Genomic DNA, 14215 nt, shown 5'->3' with positions numbered 1-14215 from the left:
CTCGCTCCTGCGCAAGGCAGGCTGACTTGATTCGCTGATAACCTCACAGACAGACCAGTGGACGCTAACAAGCGTGGAAGTAGGGCGGGGCCTGACAAAAGCCCGCTGATTGGTGGGCGCGGCTGTGCAGCTCCCGGAACACTTTGCCAATAGTCTGCGCTTGCCGGCCACGCCTGCGCGACCTCTTTTCTCGCGAGGCTGCCTAGGCCTGAATGTAGTTAGCTGTGGAGAAAGATGGCGGAAAATTTAAAAGGTGAAGTAGTGGCGGCGGCGGGCTCGGCCCCGTGGGCCGGGCTGGGTGGGCAGGAGGGGGAGTGTGGCCACCTCGGAGTCTCGGCGTCTGGCCGCGTAGACCTAGGAGCCGGGAACCTGGAGCCGAAAGCTTGGGGCTGAGGGAGCGCAGAGCGGGGCGCGGGGCTGGGCGGGGCTGAGGGAAAGGGACGTTTGCCTCTGAACGCTAAGTTAAGGGGCTCCACGGGGGACACCGGAGGGGGCGCGCGGTTTAGGTCGCGACGGGAGAAGACGCGCCGCGTCGGGGCTTATCGGAAGGCCGCACGCGCGCGCGGGAAAAAGGGCCGCAGCCAGTGACCGTTACCCGCCGGCTTTCCACGCTAGACTCCGGAAGGGGACGAAGGGAAAGGGTTGGAGCTCTTCGAGTTAAGGACGGCGTCCCCTTGGGGGTTAGTGAACTATTAAGTGTTTGCAGACTGTTAGAGACTCTCCGACGGAGAGGGGGGAGGAAGGGGCCGTAACTGTAGACTCGGACTCCCCCTGCGTGACGGGGGAAAGGAGTGCGTTTCTCGGGGCCTTCCTTGGCAGAAAGTGGCTGGGAGGGTGGGTTCCACAAATTGGGGAGGGGGGTACATAGAAACCCGTGAGTAGGTCCGTAGAGAACCAGCAGTTGAAGGCTCGCTTTGGAGCTCTTTTCCGGGTGTGTGATGGTGACGGTGGTTGTTTCAAGTTCAAATTAAAGAGGCTTGAAAAGGAAGAGACATCTTGTGGAGATGGAAAAGTGCGTATTGGTTGAAAAGCCACTAATTCCTAAAAGTGGAGTGAGTGAGGAAATGTCCAGGAAAGAATTTGGTGAATCTTAACAGCTAGTGTATTTCTCGCCAGTTGAAGTTGTGTTATACTGGATTAATTTACAGTGGCATCAACTCTTAAGTATCTTAAAGAAATAATCTGAGGCAAAGATGACAATAATGTGGGTTTTGAGAGGGGACTAGATAAAATGGCTTCTAGTGCTCCCTTGAAAATGTATTTTGGATTCAAAGTCTTAAAAACTGTGTACTGTGGGGCTGGAGCGGTGGCACAGAACGAAAGGCGTCTGCCTTGCGCGCGACGGATCGGGGTTGGATGCACCGTCGTCCCATATGGTCCCCCAACCCCGGAGCGATTTCTAAGTGCTTAGCCAGGAGGAACCCCTGAGCATCAAACGGGTGTGGCCCAAAAACCAAAAAAATATTTATACTGAAAATATTTGGCCCTTAACAGTGCGCTTTCAGTGCCACTACCTTTGTTGGGTTTTTGGGCTACACCCAGCAGTACTTTGGGACTGTTCTTGACTCAGTCATTCCTGTTCTGCCAGGCATCTGAACTGTGTGAAAGTAAAGTGTCTGTGCTATCTCCAACTTTCTGATAACGCCTTTATTTCTCTCACTGAATGTATAAATTCAGAATTGATTTCTTTTTGCTTGTTTTGTTTGTTTGTTTGTTTGTTTTGGGCCACACCAGGTGATGCTCAGATGTTACTCCTGGCTCTACACTCATAAATAACTCCTAGCAGGGATCTCGGATGCTGGGAATCTAACCTAGGTTTGGTGCACAGAAGGCAAGCTCCCTACCCGCTGTACTCCATCTCTTTTTTTTTTTGTGATTTTTGGGCCACACCCAGCGGTGTTCAGGGGTTACTCCTGGCTGTCTGCTCAGAAATAGCTCCTGGCAGGCACGGGGGACCATATGGGACACCGGGATTCGAACCAACCACCTTTGGTCCTGGATCGGCTGCTTGCAAGGCAAACGCCGCTGTGCTATCTCTCCGGGCCCTGTACTCCATCTCTACTACTTAACTTTCTTACTGTGTTTGATTAGGCCTTGAAGCCCTTGACCATACCAGGATTGTTAGGCAATAGTATGGGGATGTATCCAGAACTGTACCTGTGAGATTCGAAACAAATTGAATTACATATCACATCTGGCCCCAGGAGTTTGAGATAAGGAATTGTAGACCAGTCTTTCCAGTTCCACTTTCCTTTGGTGCCCTTGAAGTTTGATTCTCATCCCCACCCACGCTTCCTTTGGGTAAAGTACCCTACTTCGAGAGGTTATTCACACTATTTTGCCTAAAGAAAGGTGATTAGGTCCTGAACCCAAGACTGTTTTTTAATTGTATAGAAGAGGAGTTGAAAGTCCTGGGAACAGATGGTTTGCTGAACTACACAGCAGATGCTCTCATTTGGATGTGCACTGGTTCTTTTTTTGGGGGGGGTCACACTTGGCAGCACTCAGGGGTTACTCCTGGCTCCAAGCTCAGAAATTGCCCCTGGCAGGCTTGGGGGACCATATGGGATGCCGGGATTCGAACCACCGTTCTTCTCCATGTAAGGCAAATGCCTTACCTTTGTGCTATCTCTCCGGCCCTGGATGTGCACTGTTCAGTGGTAGCTGGGGACAAAGCAATACTGGCACTTTTTTGTTTTCTGAGTCACACTTGGCAGTGTTTAGGTGGCATACTCCTGGATCTGCCCTCAAAGATCACTCCTTGTAGGACTTCTGGGACTCGATGGAGTGCCAGGGATTGAACTTGGGTCAGGTGTGTGCAAGACAAATGCCCTACTAGCACTACTATCTCTTGTTATAGTCTTGTCATATTTTTTCTTGTTTAAGAAACAATTTAAAGCTTTGAGAAGGCTTCTGAATAAAATTATAGATTCATGGGGCAGTCCTTGGGAAGCTCCTGAGAGGCTTTGGGATTCCTTGGCTCCCTCGTCTGTTAGTATGCCCCATAAATCATTCTTTCTGTTCATCATGTCCTAGGCTGCAGTGTGTGCTGCAAATCTTCATTGAATCAGCTTCAGGACTTATGCCGTCTGGCCAAACTCTCCTGCCCTGCACTTGGCATCACCAAGAGGAACCTCTATGACTTTGAAGTAGAATACCTGTGTGATTACAAGAAGATCCGAGTAAGTCTGGAGGCGTTGTCTAATGAGCCTTGGAGGAGGGGAAGCTGGGACCTCAAGGAAACTAGCTTCCTGCTCTCTCTCTGCCTTTTACTGCTCGAGCTGGTTTCCAAAGGCATATCTCTTCTGATTTGGAAACAAAGGCTATTGAGCCTTCATAGCATTCCCATTTTGACAGGTGGATACATTACCCAAGGAAGGCAGAAGTCAAGAATGAATTCCCAAATCTGTTTTCCCAGATTCCCAAGAACATAAACCAGTTGCAGAGATTCAGAGGTTGAGCTCGGATGTGGACATAGTATAGTTAATGGTTATTGAGTTCTGTCAGTGTGCCAGACACATCCTTGCTTTGGGGAAACTCAATTAACCTCCTGCCCCACCCTAATACTGGGAATTGTTATCAGTGCCAGAAAAGGTATGGCAGTGTAGTGAAGGGAACAGTCTGGAGCCAGTATACTTGGGTTTAAATCCTAACTGTAACTACAGAGCGTTTACCACAGTTTTCTGTACGTATATTTTCCTCATCTGTGGGAGTGATTAGTTGTCTCTGTTATACAGAGTTGTAAGGATTAAATCAGTTATGATCCAAGTTGCTAAAAATAAGAATTGCCTACAGTAAAGAACCTCACCCCGCACTGGATACCAAAATTTAAATAGCTTGCCTGCCTGGGGCTACACTGTGAGGGAGTAGCTGCTTCAGGATTCCTGCCCTGATATATATAGAGAGAAATTGTGAAGTTAAACCCTGGCTTTTCTTGCCACTCTCCCAGAAAAAGACCCATCTGGCTGTTGTGTTGCAAACGAAAAGGTTGTGGGTAAGAGCTGATGCAAGGAGACCGCAAAGATGTCCCATAAGGAGGCTATTGTGGGATATGCTGGAGTGATGGCAGTGGTGGTAGTGAGTGAAGTGGACAGATTTAGAATGACATCCGAAAGTGGATGTGGGAAGTGTGGGAAAAAAAGAGTCAAGGACAACTTCAGGAGTTGGAGCTATCATTGGAAGGAAGGAGCTGATACTGGGGAAGAGTGAGGTTGGCTTTTGGTCCTTTGTGTGTTTCTTCTAGATAAAGGGAGGGAGTAGGTGGCTAGAGGTTTTGAAATGTAAATCCCAGTAGGACTAACCCAAGCATCTTATTGTTCCCACCTTCCTGATCCCCCACAGGAACAGGAGTATTATTTGGTAAAATGGCGTGGATACCCAGATTCAGAGAGTACCTGGGAGCCCCGGCAGAATCTCAAGTGCGTGCGTATTCTCAAGCAGTTCCACAAGGACTTAGAAAGAGAGCTGCTTCAGCGTCATCGGCGTTCCAAGCCACCCCGGCACCTTGACCCCAGCTTGGCCAGCTACCTGGTACAGAAGGCCAAGCAGAGGCAGGCACTACAGCACTGGGAGCAAGAGCTCAATGCCAAACGCAGCCACATGGGACGCATCACTGTGGAGAACGAAGTGGACTTGGATGGGCCCCCACGGGCCTTTGTGTACATCAATGAGTACCGTGTGGGTGAGGGTATCACCCTTAACCAGGTTGCTCTGGGCTGCGAGTGCCACGACTGTCTGTTGGAGCCGGTTGAAGGCTGCTGCCCTGGGGCATCCCTGCACAAGTTTGCCTATAATGACCAGGGCCAGGTACGCCTTCGAGCTGGACTGCCCATTTATGAGTGCAACTCACGCTGCCACTGTGGCTATGACTGTCCGAACCGTGTGGTGCAGAAGGGCATCCGCTATGACCTCTGTATCTTCCGCACAAATGATGGCCGTGGCTGGGGTGTCCGCACCCTAGAGAAGATCCGCAAGAATAGTTTCGTCATGGAGTATGTAGGAGAGGTAGGGAGACTAGCCTGTGTGTGTGAACTGATGCTTGCATCTTCTCTCTCCTCTCTGTGTTCCTACGTGTGCATTCAGCTTCCCTCACTGTGTGCCCTGGCCGCATCCGTGCTTCTTCAGGGGAGATGTTGGGATGGGGTTAACCCAGACATGATAGAGACACACTGGCAAGGGTGAATCTTCCAAGCTGAGGCATAGTAGGCAGCCATGTGGTGGCCTTTTGAGGTACATCAAAATACTTCCAGATGGTGTAGCCTTCATTATTGGTTTTGGGGCCACACCAGGTGGTGATCAGGACTCATTCCTGTCTCTCTATGCTTAGGAATAACTCCAGCGTTGCTTGTGACTATGGAGTGCCAGGGATCTAATTGGGTTATTCATGTGTAAGGGGAGCACCCTGCCCACTGTACTGTCTCTCTAGTTCACTATGTTGACTTTTTAAGCATATCTGGCATGGAAGGATAGAGTACATACCAGAAAGCATTACTCTGTGGTGGCTATGTTTTTTGTTCTATGTGTCTTCTGTAAAAAGCGTCTGATCTATGTTTTCTGGGAGTAGCTTCATTTCCTCAGCTGTGCTTTGGGTAGCAGGTTGACATGCATCATGGAGGTTGACTGTTCTAGAATTGCAACAGACTGAAACAAAACTGGATGTATTTGGCAGGTTGGCTCCTAACCACACAGCCCCCAGATCTTACTTAGTGGCTTTGCACATTCGAAGAAGCCCATTGGTGAGGCTGGAGCAATAGCACAGTGGTAGGGCATTTGCCTTGCATGTGGATGACCTGGGTTCTATCCCCAGCATCTCATATGGTCCCCGAGCCTGACAGGGGTGATTTCTGAGCGTAGAGCCAGGACTCCTACCCTTGAACACTGCTGGGTATGACCCAACAATTAGGAAAAAGAAGCCATTGGTCGGCCTCTAAAACCCTGCAGCAGGGCTGGGGTGGGAGTGTATATTCTGATGATGGCATATCTGTCTAGGCTCTTGTCTCCTTTTGTGCCATTTCTGGGCCTCTTGGCCCTCTTATTTCAGCATTGTTTGGCATGCAGCAAACCTGGGGGAGAAGAGGAAGTTCCTAATGTGCCAGAGCTTCTGCACACCCCCACTTCCTGGCACTGAATCATTGGCTTTGCTGAATACATCTAGGAAATAGAATTACCTGTGTTCCCAGGTGGTGAATGAAAGCGATTGTGGGAGCAACTAGCAGGTGTCTGTGATAGAAGGGGTCCATGTTCTAAGACTGTAGTGGGACACACTGTTTTATGGGGACGTTTAGCAGCCTTGACCTGGAACACTTAAATCTCTGAGTATACCTGTCCACAGGACATCCTGAAATACCTCCCTTCTGAGGGATGTGATAGGTTTCTGAAGGGACAGAAAGGGCCCCATGGACACTGTAGAGGAAGTGTTGACATTAACAGGCATGAGGCAAGGAGGGGTCCAGACACCATAAGAACCCTGACAATCCTTGAGAAAGCCCATAGCAGAGCACCCCCAATGTCCTAATCATCTTAAAAGACAGCTTTCTGTGCCATGGAGAGGGGAGAGAGTATGCTCACTGGAGGTGCCCAAAGCCACCTTCTCAGTCTACTCCCATGTTCTTACTGTGCCTCACTGTAACAGGGATTTTAGACATCTTCCATTTCCTTGTTACCTGTCTTCTCACCCTTCACTCATTCTCTTTTAGGGTAATTTGAGCCATACTCTGTGGTTCTCAGGGCTTATTCCTGATTTTGTGCTCCGGTTACACTTCTGGTGGGGCTAAGAGACCATATATGATGCTGGGAATTAAATTGAGGTTTGCCACATGCTAGCAAGTGCTTTTACCCCTGTACTATATCTTCAGTTCCATAGATTCACCTTAGAGTTATTTCTTGGCCTCCCTTCTGGTACATTCAGTGACTTAGAGCATCTCCAAGACACTTAGACTTGTGAAAACTCCATATGACAGATGGCATAGACCCCAAAACACTGCCAGGTCCAAACTCTGCTGTCCTCTTACCTGATAGCTGCTTAAGTGGATTCTGGAGAGTGACAGCTTGAGGCTGCATCCGCTGCACCACTTGGCTGTCACTTCTTTTTTGTTTGTTTTTGGGTCACACCAGGCAGCGCTCGGGCTACTCTTGAGCAAGAGCTCAGAAATCTCTCCTGGTAGGCACGGGGGACCATATGGGATACTAGGATTCGAACTACTGTCCTTCTGCATGCAAGGCAAACGCCCTACCTCCATGCTATCTCTCAGGCCCCTTGGCTGTCACTTCTTTTTTTTCTATTTTTTTTCTTCTTTTGTCTCTTAGGAGTAATCCCTGAGCACTGCCGGGTGTGACCAAAAAGCAAAAGACAAAACAAAACAAAAAAATATATAAAAACAACAAAAAAGAGGAAACAAAGGAAAGAGAGATAAAGTGGAAAAAGAAAAGAGAAAATGAAAAGGCAAGAAGGGAGAGGGAGAGAGGGGAAGGAAGGCGAGAGAAAGAGGGCTGTCACTTCTTTGAGCCTCGGTTTCTTGACTTGTAAAATGGATGTAATGAGAGCATCCACTTCACCCCCCTTGTGCTGTGAGTTAACTGGGTTAAATTGGGTGAGGCCCCCAAAGGTAGAGCTTGTGTTGTGTCCAGTACACAGCAGATTCGATCAAAAAAGTTGGACACAACAGTATACAATTCACAAATTCCCAGGCTGCTCAGATAAAGTTTTCTGTAACACTTCTCTCTGGTTACAGAATCTGGTCCTCACCCAAGTCAGTTTATTTGTAGTCTGATTAACTTGCTTGTGTGAATATTTCTAAACACCATTGCGGGAAGAGGTGCTGACTTGAATGAGTTTGTTTAACATCCCCTATCTGGTATTTTCTTACGAAAATAGTGGCATGGGTAGATTGTCACAAGAGCAGGTTATTCCTCACTTAGTTCAAGGGTGGTGGGGTGGGGTTGCTCACCTTCTTAAATAAAAGAGATAGTACAGTAGGTTGGGTACTTTTCTTGAATGTGGCCAAACCCAGGTTTGATCCCCAGCACTCTGTATTGTCACCAACCCCCACAAGAATGATCCTGAGTGTAGAGCCAGGAATAAGTCCTGAGTAACACTGTGTATGACACAAAAACCAAAAGGACCGAAGCAATAGCGTACAGCTGTAGGGCATTTGCCTTGCAAGCGGCTGACTCAGGACAGACCTGGGTTCAATCTCTGGCATCCCATATGGTCCCCAGAGCCAGGAGTAACCCCTGAGCACATAGCCAGGAGTCTGAGCGCATAGCCAGAGTAACCCCCAAGCGCCACCAGGTGTGGCCCAAAAGCCAAAAACCAAAAACCCAAACCAAACAAAACAAAAACAAAACCCCAGAACAGTCTCAGATTATCACTGGCTGTTCCATTGTGTTTTTGCAACAATTTAAGGCCCTGAAGAGGCTTGTGGTCTATAAACAGCCCACCTCATGAAGTATAAGATACGGTATTTGCCGGCATATAAGAAGACCCCCTAATTTTGCAGTTAAAATATAGGTTTAGGTCTATATTTGCTGTATCAGACAGAACGTTCCTGTGCTGCAACTGTATGTACCACAGTGAGCCAATCACAACAAGCGAAGGTTCAGAGGTTATACTGTAATAGACTTCCTCTCTGACTCTGGCCAATCTGAGCAGGCTTTTGACAGTGTAGATTCGGGTCCAGAGCATTGTCTAATTTGCATGCATAAAAAGCCTGCTTGGATTGGCTGAGTTAGAGAGGCGGTCCGAGCAGCCTTGCAGTGATTGGTGCAAGATCAAGTTGGAAAATTTGTGGCAACATTCAGACAACGTTTAGCAGCTTATTGAAACATTTTTCGGGATATACTCCGCGTATAAGACGACCCCCGATTTTCGGTTGACTTTTTTGTTTCAAAAGTCGTCTTATATGCCGGAAAATACGGTAGCTGTGTTGCCAAGTCTTTGGCCAAATTGAGCTGAGGACCAGACACCAAGAGAGAACAGTCCAGATTCCAGAGCAGGCAGAGCAGCACCCAGCTCTGAAGCTTCTGTTCTTAATCTACCCACTGCCCCCCTCCCCCAAAGCTGCACTCTTTAATCTAAAGGAATTACGGGAATAGTGCTTTCCTCCCCTGGGTTCTAGGTGGATGAGCCAGTCTGGAATGGGACTCAGAAGGAGTATGTACCTGGAGGGTGTAGTGTGTGACTCATTCCAAAGGAGACTGGGGAACAGGTAGGGACAGATCCAGAAGATGGAGGAGGGAATCTGTGGGGCTCTGGGTGAGGGAGACCTACAGAGATGGCATAGATCTCACCCAGCTTTGCTGAGCCCAGGAGGGCTGCATTTTTATCCTGGGCTCCTGCCTGATGTCCTAGAGGATGTAGGAGGGGGGAAGGAGTACCTGGAGGCCAGGAAGTCTTATAGAAGCAATTGAGCTGCCAGTTAGAGCCTGTGATAATTGGGAGGTGCTGAAAGGCTAATCTTGCTAAACATGCCTCCCAGTGATGCTGTCAGGAATGCCCCTACTCTGCAACCTCTTGCTATGGCTCTACTATACTCTGCAGATGACTTTGGATGTGGCACCTTGTCCATCCAACCATTGTGACTCTATTTCCTGATGAGTGTCTTGCCCTGTGGAGATCTGGACAAGTCAACCACAGGTTACCTGGAGGGTTGGGACTGGGCCCTATGATTCTCTCAACCAACCAAAAGGCTCTTAAGGGTAGGAACCTAGCCTGGTTTCTGGATTTCCCAGCAGTACTATGGTTCCTCTGAATGTTCAGCCCAGGCACAGAATGGGCCTCCTAAAAATCCACTGTAGGATCACAGACTCCAGGTGGGAAGTATGAATTCCATCCCCTGTGCTATGTAGCAAACTCCACCAGCACTGTATAGCATTACCTCCCATTCTTCACATCACAAGCATCCAACTGGGAAAAGCCACAGCTGGGTGTAGCCAGAAGCTTAAGGGAAAAATCCATTAGATGAGATATTAGAGAGATACTAAAATAGGCAGGGTGCTTGACTGAGCTTGAGTTAGATCCCTGCCATCAAATAGGGTCCCCCAAGCCCTTCCAAGAATAACCTCTAAGCAGAGAGCCACAAGTAATCCCTGAGTATTACTGGGGATAGCCCCAAATCAAAAAGTTCACTGGATGAGTCATCAGACAAAAAATGGGGGAAGGGCAGATACTATAGTGGGTAAGGTACTTCTCTTGCACATAAGTGACCCAGGTTCAATCCCTGCATCCTATATGGTCCTTCGAGCCCTCCAGGAATGATCTCTGAGGTCAAAGCCAGAAGTAAGTCCTGAGTATCACCACGTGTACCCAAAAACAAAACCAAAAAGTGGGGGGGCAGGTTCATTATGAAATGACTCCAGACCAAAGAGATAGTATGGTGGGAGGAGTATCTCTGTCACCCCATATGGCTGTGCTAGGATTGATCCCTGAGCAGAGTGCTTAGAGTAAGCCCTGAGCTTATGCCCTTCACACCAGAGTAAGGGACAGTTCTCAGTATCTTTTCTGGTGGTGTAAAGGCATCCATTGGTTCACATGGCATGGTCTAGAGTCTGGAATGCAGGGGACCAGGCCTGTAGGAGACAGGGAAGACACAGGTGGGGTCATCCATGCTCAAGGATATGGCAGTTGACAGACTGTCTCACTTAGCGGTAGGGTGTGGGACTGGAGAGATAGCACAATGGGTAGGCACTTGATGTGCATGCAGCTGACCTGGGTTCAATCCATGGCACCCTATATGGTACCCCGAAAACTGTCAAGACTGATCCCTGAGTGCAGAGCAAGGAGTAAGCTCTGAACACTGCTGGGTGTGCTGCCCTCCCTAAAGAAAAGGTGTGGAGGAAGGCATCCAAGGAGCTCTTTGGGGCCTTTAGGTTTGTGTCTAGTGTCAGCAGGGGAGTGGGGTGGGGCAGCAGGTCTCAAGTGGGAATAAGGGATGGGGCTAGTGCATGTTTAAGAGATTTGTGGGAGCACTGCTAGCATGGAGGCCATGTTGCATGTCGCTGGCTTAAAAAAAATCAAGAGCAGTGACTGCTCTTGCCCAGGGCAGGACTGGGGGAGATGCAGAGGTAGAATGAAGCCCAGGCAAGAAGGACAAGTCTTTCTGAGTACCTGGGGAAATCAGCACCCAGAGAAGGGTGGGCCTACTGTGTTTAGCAAAGATCTGAAGGCTGTGCTTGACCTCAAAAGTTGGGAAAAAATGGAAACTCATTTGGGAGAAAAGGACACGTTGGGGTTCAGCCACTCATTTTGAGAACAGGTGTGACATTTATCAGGGAGTTCTTCACCCACAGTGTTTGGCACTGTGCAGCATCTGTGCTGAGGAAGAGCTGCCAGCTTGCTGGAAGTTTGGGCCTCAGCCCTCTGTTTCCATTTCTGACCTCTCAGCTTCTTTCTGGACCCAGGTTTCTATGTTGAAGTTGTGTGATTTCCAGTGTTGCCTCTGCTGTACTTGTTCAAATCATTTCCCAATCACTCAGTGTTCCCATGTCCCAGGCCAATCTTCTCATTCTGTCCTTGTTTTCCTGGCCTGTGTATGCATGTGCTTGGTTTGGGTGGTGATGTGGTCACTCCTGGCTCTGGTGAGGCTCAAGGATCAAACTGGGATAGGCTGTGTACAAGGCTAGCACCTTCCCTACTCTTCAGCCCTTTCCTGCCCTTGCACTGTCTGTACTGTGTATCTGGGCACTCATGCTTCAGGACTGGCCCATCTGGAAGAGGGGGACACAGATCCTTTCCATCCTCTCTGCTCTTGTTGGGTAGGAATGGGAGGTGGCCAGGCTGGGGATCCAGAGCCAAGGTGGCTTTCTAAAGCCATCTCTGTCCCACCATGGTCCATCTCCATAGATCATTACCTCAGAGGAGGCAGAACGGCGGGGCCAGATCTATGACCGCCAGGGCACTACCTACCTCTTCGACCTGGACTACGTGGAGGATGTGTACACCGTGGATGCCGCCTACTATGGCAACATCTCCCACTTTGTCAACCACAGTGTGGGTACCCTGTCAGCAGGTAGGGGGTTGGGTGGGGACTGAGGGGCCTCCCCTCACATGCTTGCTATTCTCTCTCGCCCAGTGTGACCCCAACCTCCAGGTGTACAACGTCTTCATTGACAACCTTGATGAGCGGCTGCCCCGCATTGCTTTCTTTGCAACCAGAACCATCCGGGCAGGCGAGGAGCTCACATTTGATTACAACATGCAAGGTGGGGACCAGGGACAGGGTCATGGGACCTGGGACATGATGCCCCCTTACTTCAGAGAACATAAAGAGATTCCTGCTGATCTCAGTCTCCCCTCTAGGACCCTGAGAAGGAGTACTTTTATTCCCAGCCTCAGGTGGCTTCCCAGATTCTCTGGGGAGGATGTTTGGCTCCAGAGTCCAGATTCCAAACTTGTATGAGGTTCTCTTGGTCTCCCAATTCTCCTCACACTTTAGCCACTTTGGGCTTCCCCATTCTGAATCTTGGGCCACCCTGGATCTCCAGCCACTTTGTGACAAATGAGCCAGCCAATCCTAAGACACTAGGACAGGATGGGGGGTATGGACACTGGTGGGGGCATTTTAGGTCTCTCTTTGGATGCCCTGGTTAACCCTTTCATTCCTGGCTCCTGCTTTCTAAGCAGCCCCTCCCACCAACCCCCATCTGGCTGGTTTTTTAACTCTGGAGCACCCTTCCAGTACTAATCCCTGATCCTGGTCCCACACCCAACCCCCGCATCCTTATTCAAATCCAGAGTGTCCCCCCAGGTCCCTGGGTCTCCTGGAGTAGGGACTGTGGCCTTCTAACCCACTCCTTCTTGGCTGTGACCCTGCAGTAGACCCCGTGGACATGGAGAGCACTCGCATGGACTCCAACTTTGGCCTGGCCACGCTCCCTGGCTCCCCCAAGAAGCGGGTCCGTATTGAATGCAAGTGTGGGACTGAATCCTGCCGCAAATACCTCTTTTAGCCTTTGATATCTGAAGTGAGACTGATGGTGGAGGCCTACAGTGCCCTTCCATGACCTCCCCTACCCCATTGCTGTCTCCTGTCTAAGGAATGAGTTCCAGGGTCTCCTGCCATCCTCTGCCTGGGCTCTGAGTGAGTGCGAATTCCTAGGAGGTCCCTGTCCTCACCTCCTGCTTAACCTTCAACTGAAGTTTTTCTGTTATTTTCTTTCTTCCAGCACCATTATTTTAGGAGTTGGGACACACAGAGTATGAGGGTGGTGTAGGGGTGTGCCCCAGCCCAGCTTCAACCAGAAACATGTTTGGTTTTGTACCTGTTTTACCTGAAGCCTGAGTGGGTCTGATGTAAGTCCCTTTCCTAGAGCCCTGTGAGGAGGTACCTCAGTTTTATTGATATCCCAGTCAATGCCCCAACCCCATTTCTTTATCACCCACAAGGGAGGCTTTATTGGTTGTTTCTCTTTATGCCTGCATGCTGGCTAGTGTTTGCCTCAGACCTAGAGGCTCCCCTTTCAGGGCTATGTATCTGAAAGATGGCTGCCCACAGGTCTCTGAGGGAAGGTGGGTTACTTGTGTGGTCAACTAACGAGTGACACAGAGGCAGGCCCCAAGGGCTCTCTGGAGTTCAGAAGGTGCTAGAAACACTGTTATAGGATATGACAATTGTTGGGACTATTCAGAGCTAGGACCTGAGACATAGGGAGGTTTGAGATAGCTCTTAGGACAAAAATGTACATTGGTAAGGTATCAGGCACTGGGCACAGTACCTGGTCCATGTCTCAGGGAAACCTTGGAAACTGGAGGTGGATCCCAGGAGAGGGCTCCTTTGGCAGAAGGCAAAGTACAGGCTAGAAGTAGGGGTAGGATCACCTAGTGGTATCTGAGGTGAGCAGGAAGCCCTTGTTGCTGCCCTCCAGCACTAGCCCCCTTCCCTGTGTGCTCCCCTGGACCTGCTCGTCTTGAAAATTACCTCCCCACAAGTGTCCAGAAGGTGAAGGCTATTATGGCTGCCTTGCCCTTTGCTTCTCCTGTGAGGCCTTTTCCAGGAAACCTCCCCTGACTCCCTGTACCCAGAGTGCCCCCTTTATAATTTGTGCCCTTCCTCCACATGCCAGATTTGTGCATGTGCTTTGTTGTGTGTGTGCTTTTGTCTGTGCCCCCATCCCAGACCAACGAGGCACAAACGGGTTTGGGTTCTCTTGTTCTATTTTCCTTGGCCGTCCCCCACTTGGGGGCAGGCATCAATAAAAATGAATTGTTTGAACAAACCTA

At 49.5% G+C, this 14215-nt stretch overlaps 1 protein-coding gene across 1 annotated transcript; it reads left to right on the top strand.

Annotated features, from left to right (window-relative positions):
• SUV39H1 (SUV39H1 histone lysine methyltransferase) lies at positions 1 to 14211 on the top strand. Its single transcript, XM_049767286.1, has 6 exons — positions 1 to 253; positions 3037 to 3182; positions 4342 to 5004; positions 11840 to 11986; positions 12069 to 12198; positions 12812 to 14211. Exons 1-6 carry the CDS (start codon positions 235 to 237, stop codon positions 12943 to 12945), a joined length of 1239 nt encoding a protein of 412 aa, XP_049623243.1. The 5' UTR covers positions 1 to 234; the 3' UTR covers positions 12946 to 14211.
• The last annotated feature ends 4 nt before the right edge of the window (positions 14212 to 14215 follow it).

The sequence above is a fragment of the Suncus etruscus genome, chromosome X, assembly GCF_024139225.1.
Source record: "Suncus etruscus isolate mSunEtr1 chromosome X, mSunEtr1.pri.cur, whole genome shotgun sequence".
NCBI lineage: Eukaryota > Metazoa > Chordata > Mammalia > Eulipotyphla > Soricidae > Suncus > Suncus etruscus.
This window is presented reverse-complemented; position numbering and strand designations above follow the sequence as displayed.

Coding starts and splice junctions, on each gene's coding strand:
- SUV39H1 (XM_049767286.1), top strand. Junction 11,987..12,068: donor CCCACTTTGTCAACCACAGT/GTGGGTACCCTG, acceptor TCTCTCGCCCAG/TGTGACCCCAACCTCCAGGT. Junction 12,199..12,811: donor ATTTGATTACAACATGCAAG/GTGGGGACCAGG, acceptor GTGACCCTGCAG/TAGACCCCGTGGACATGGAG.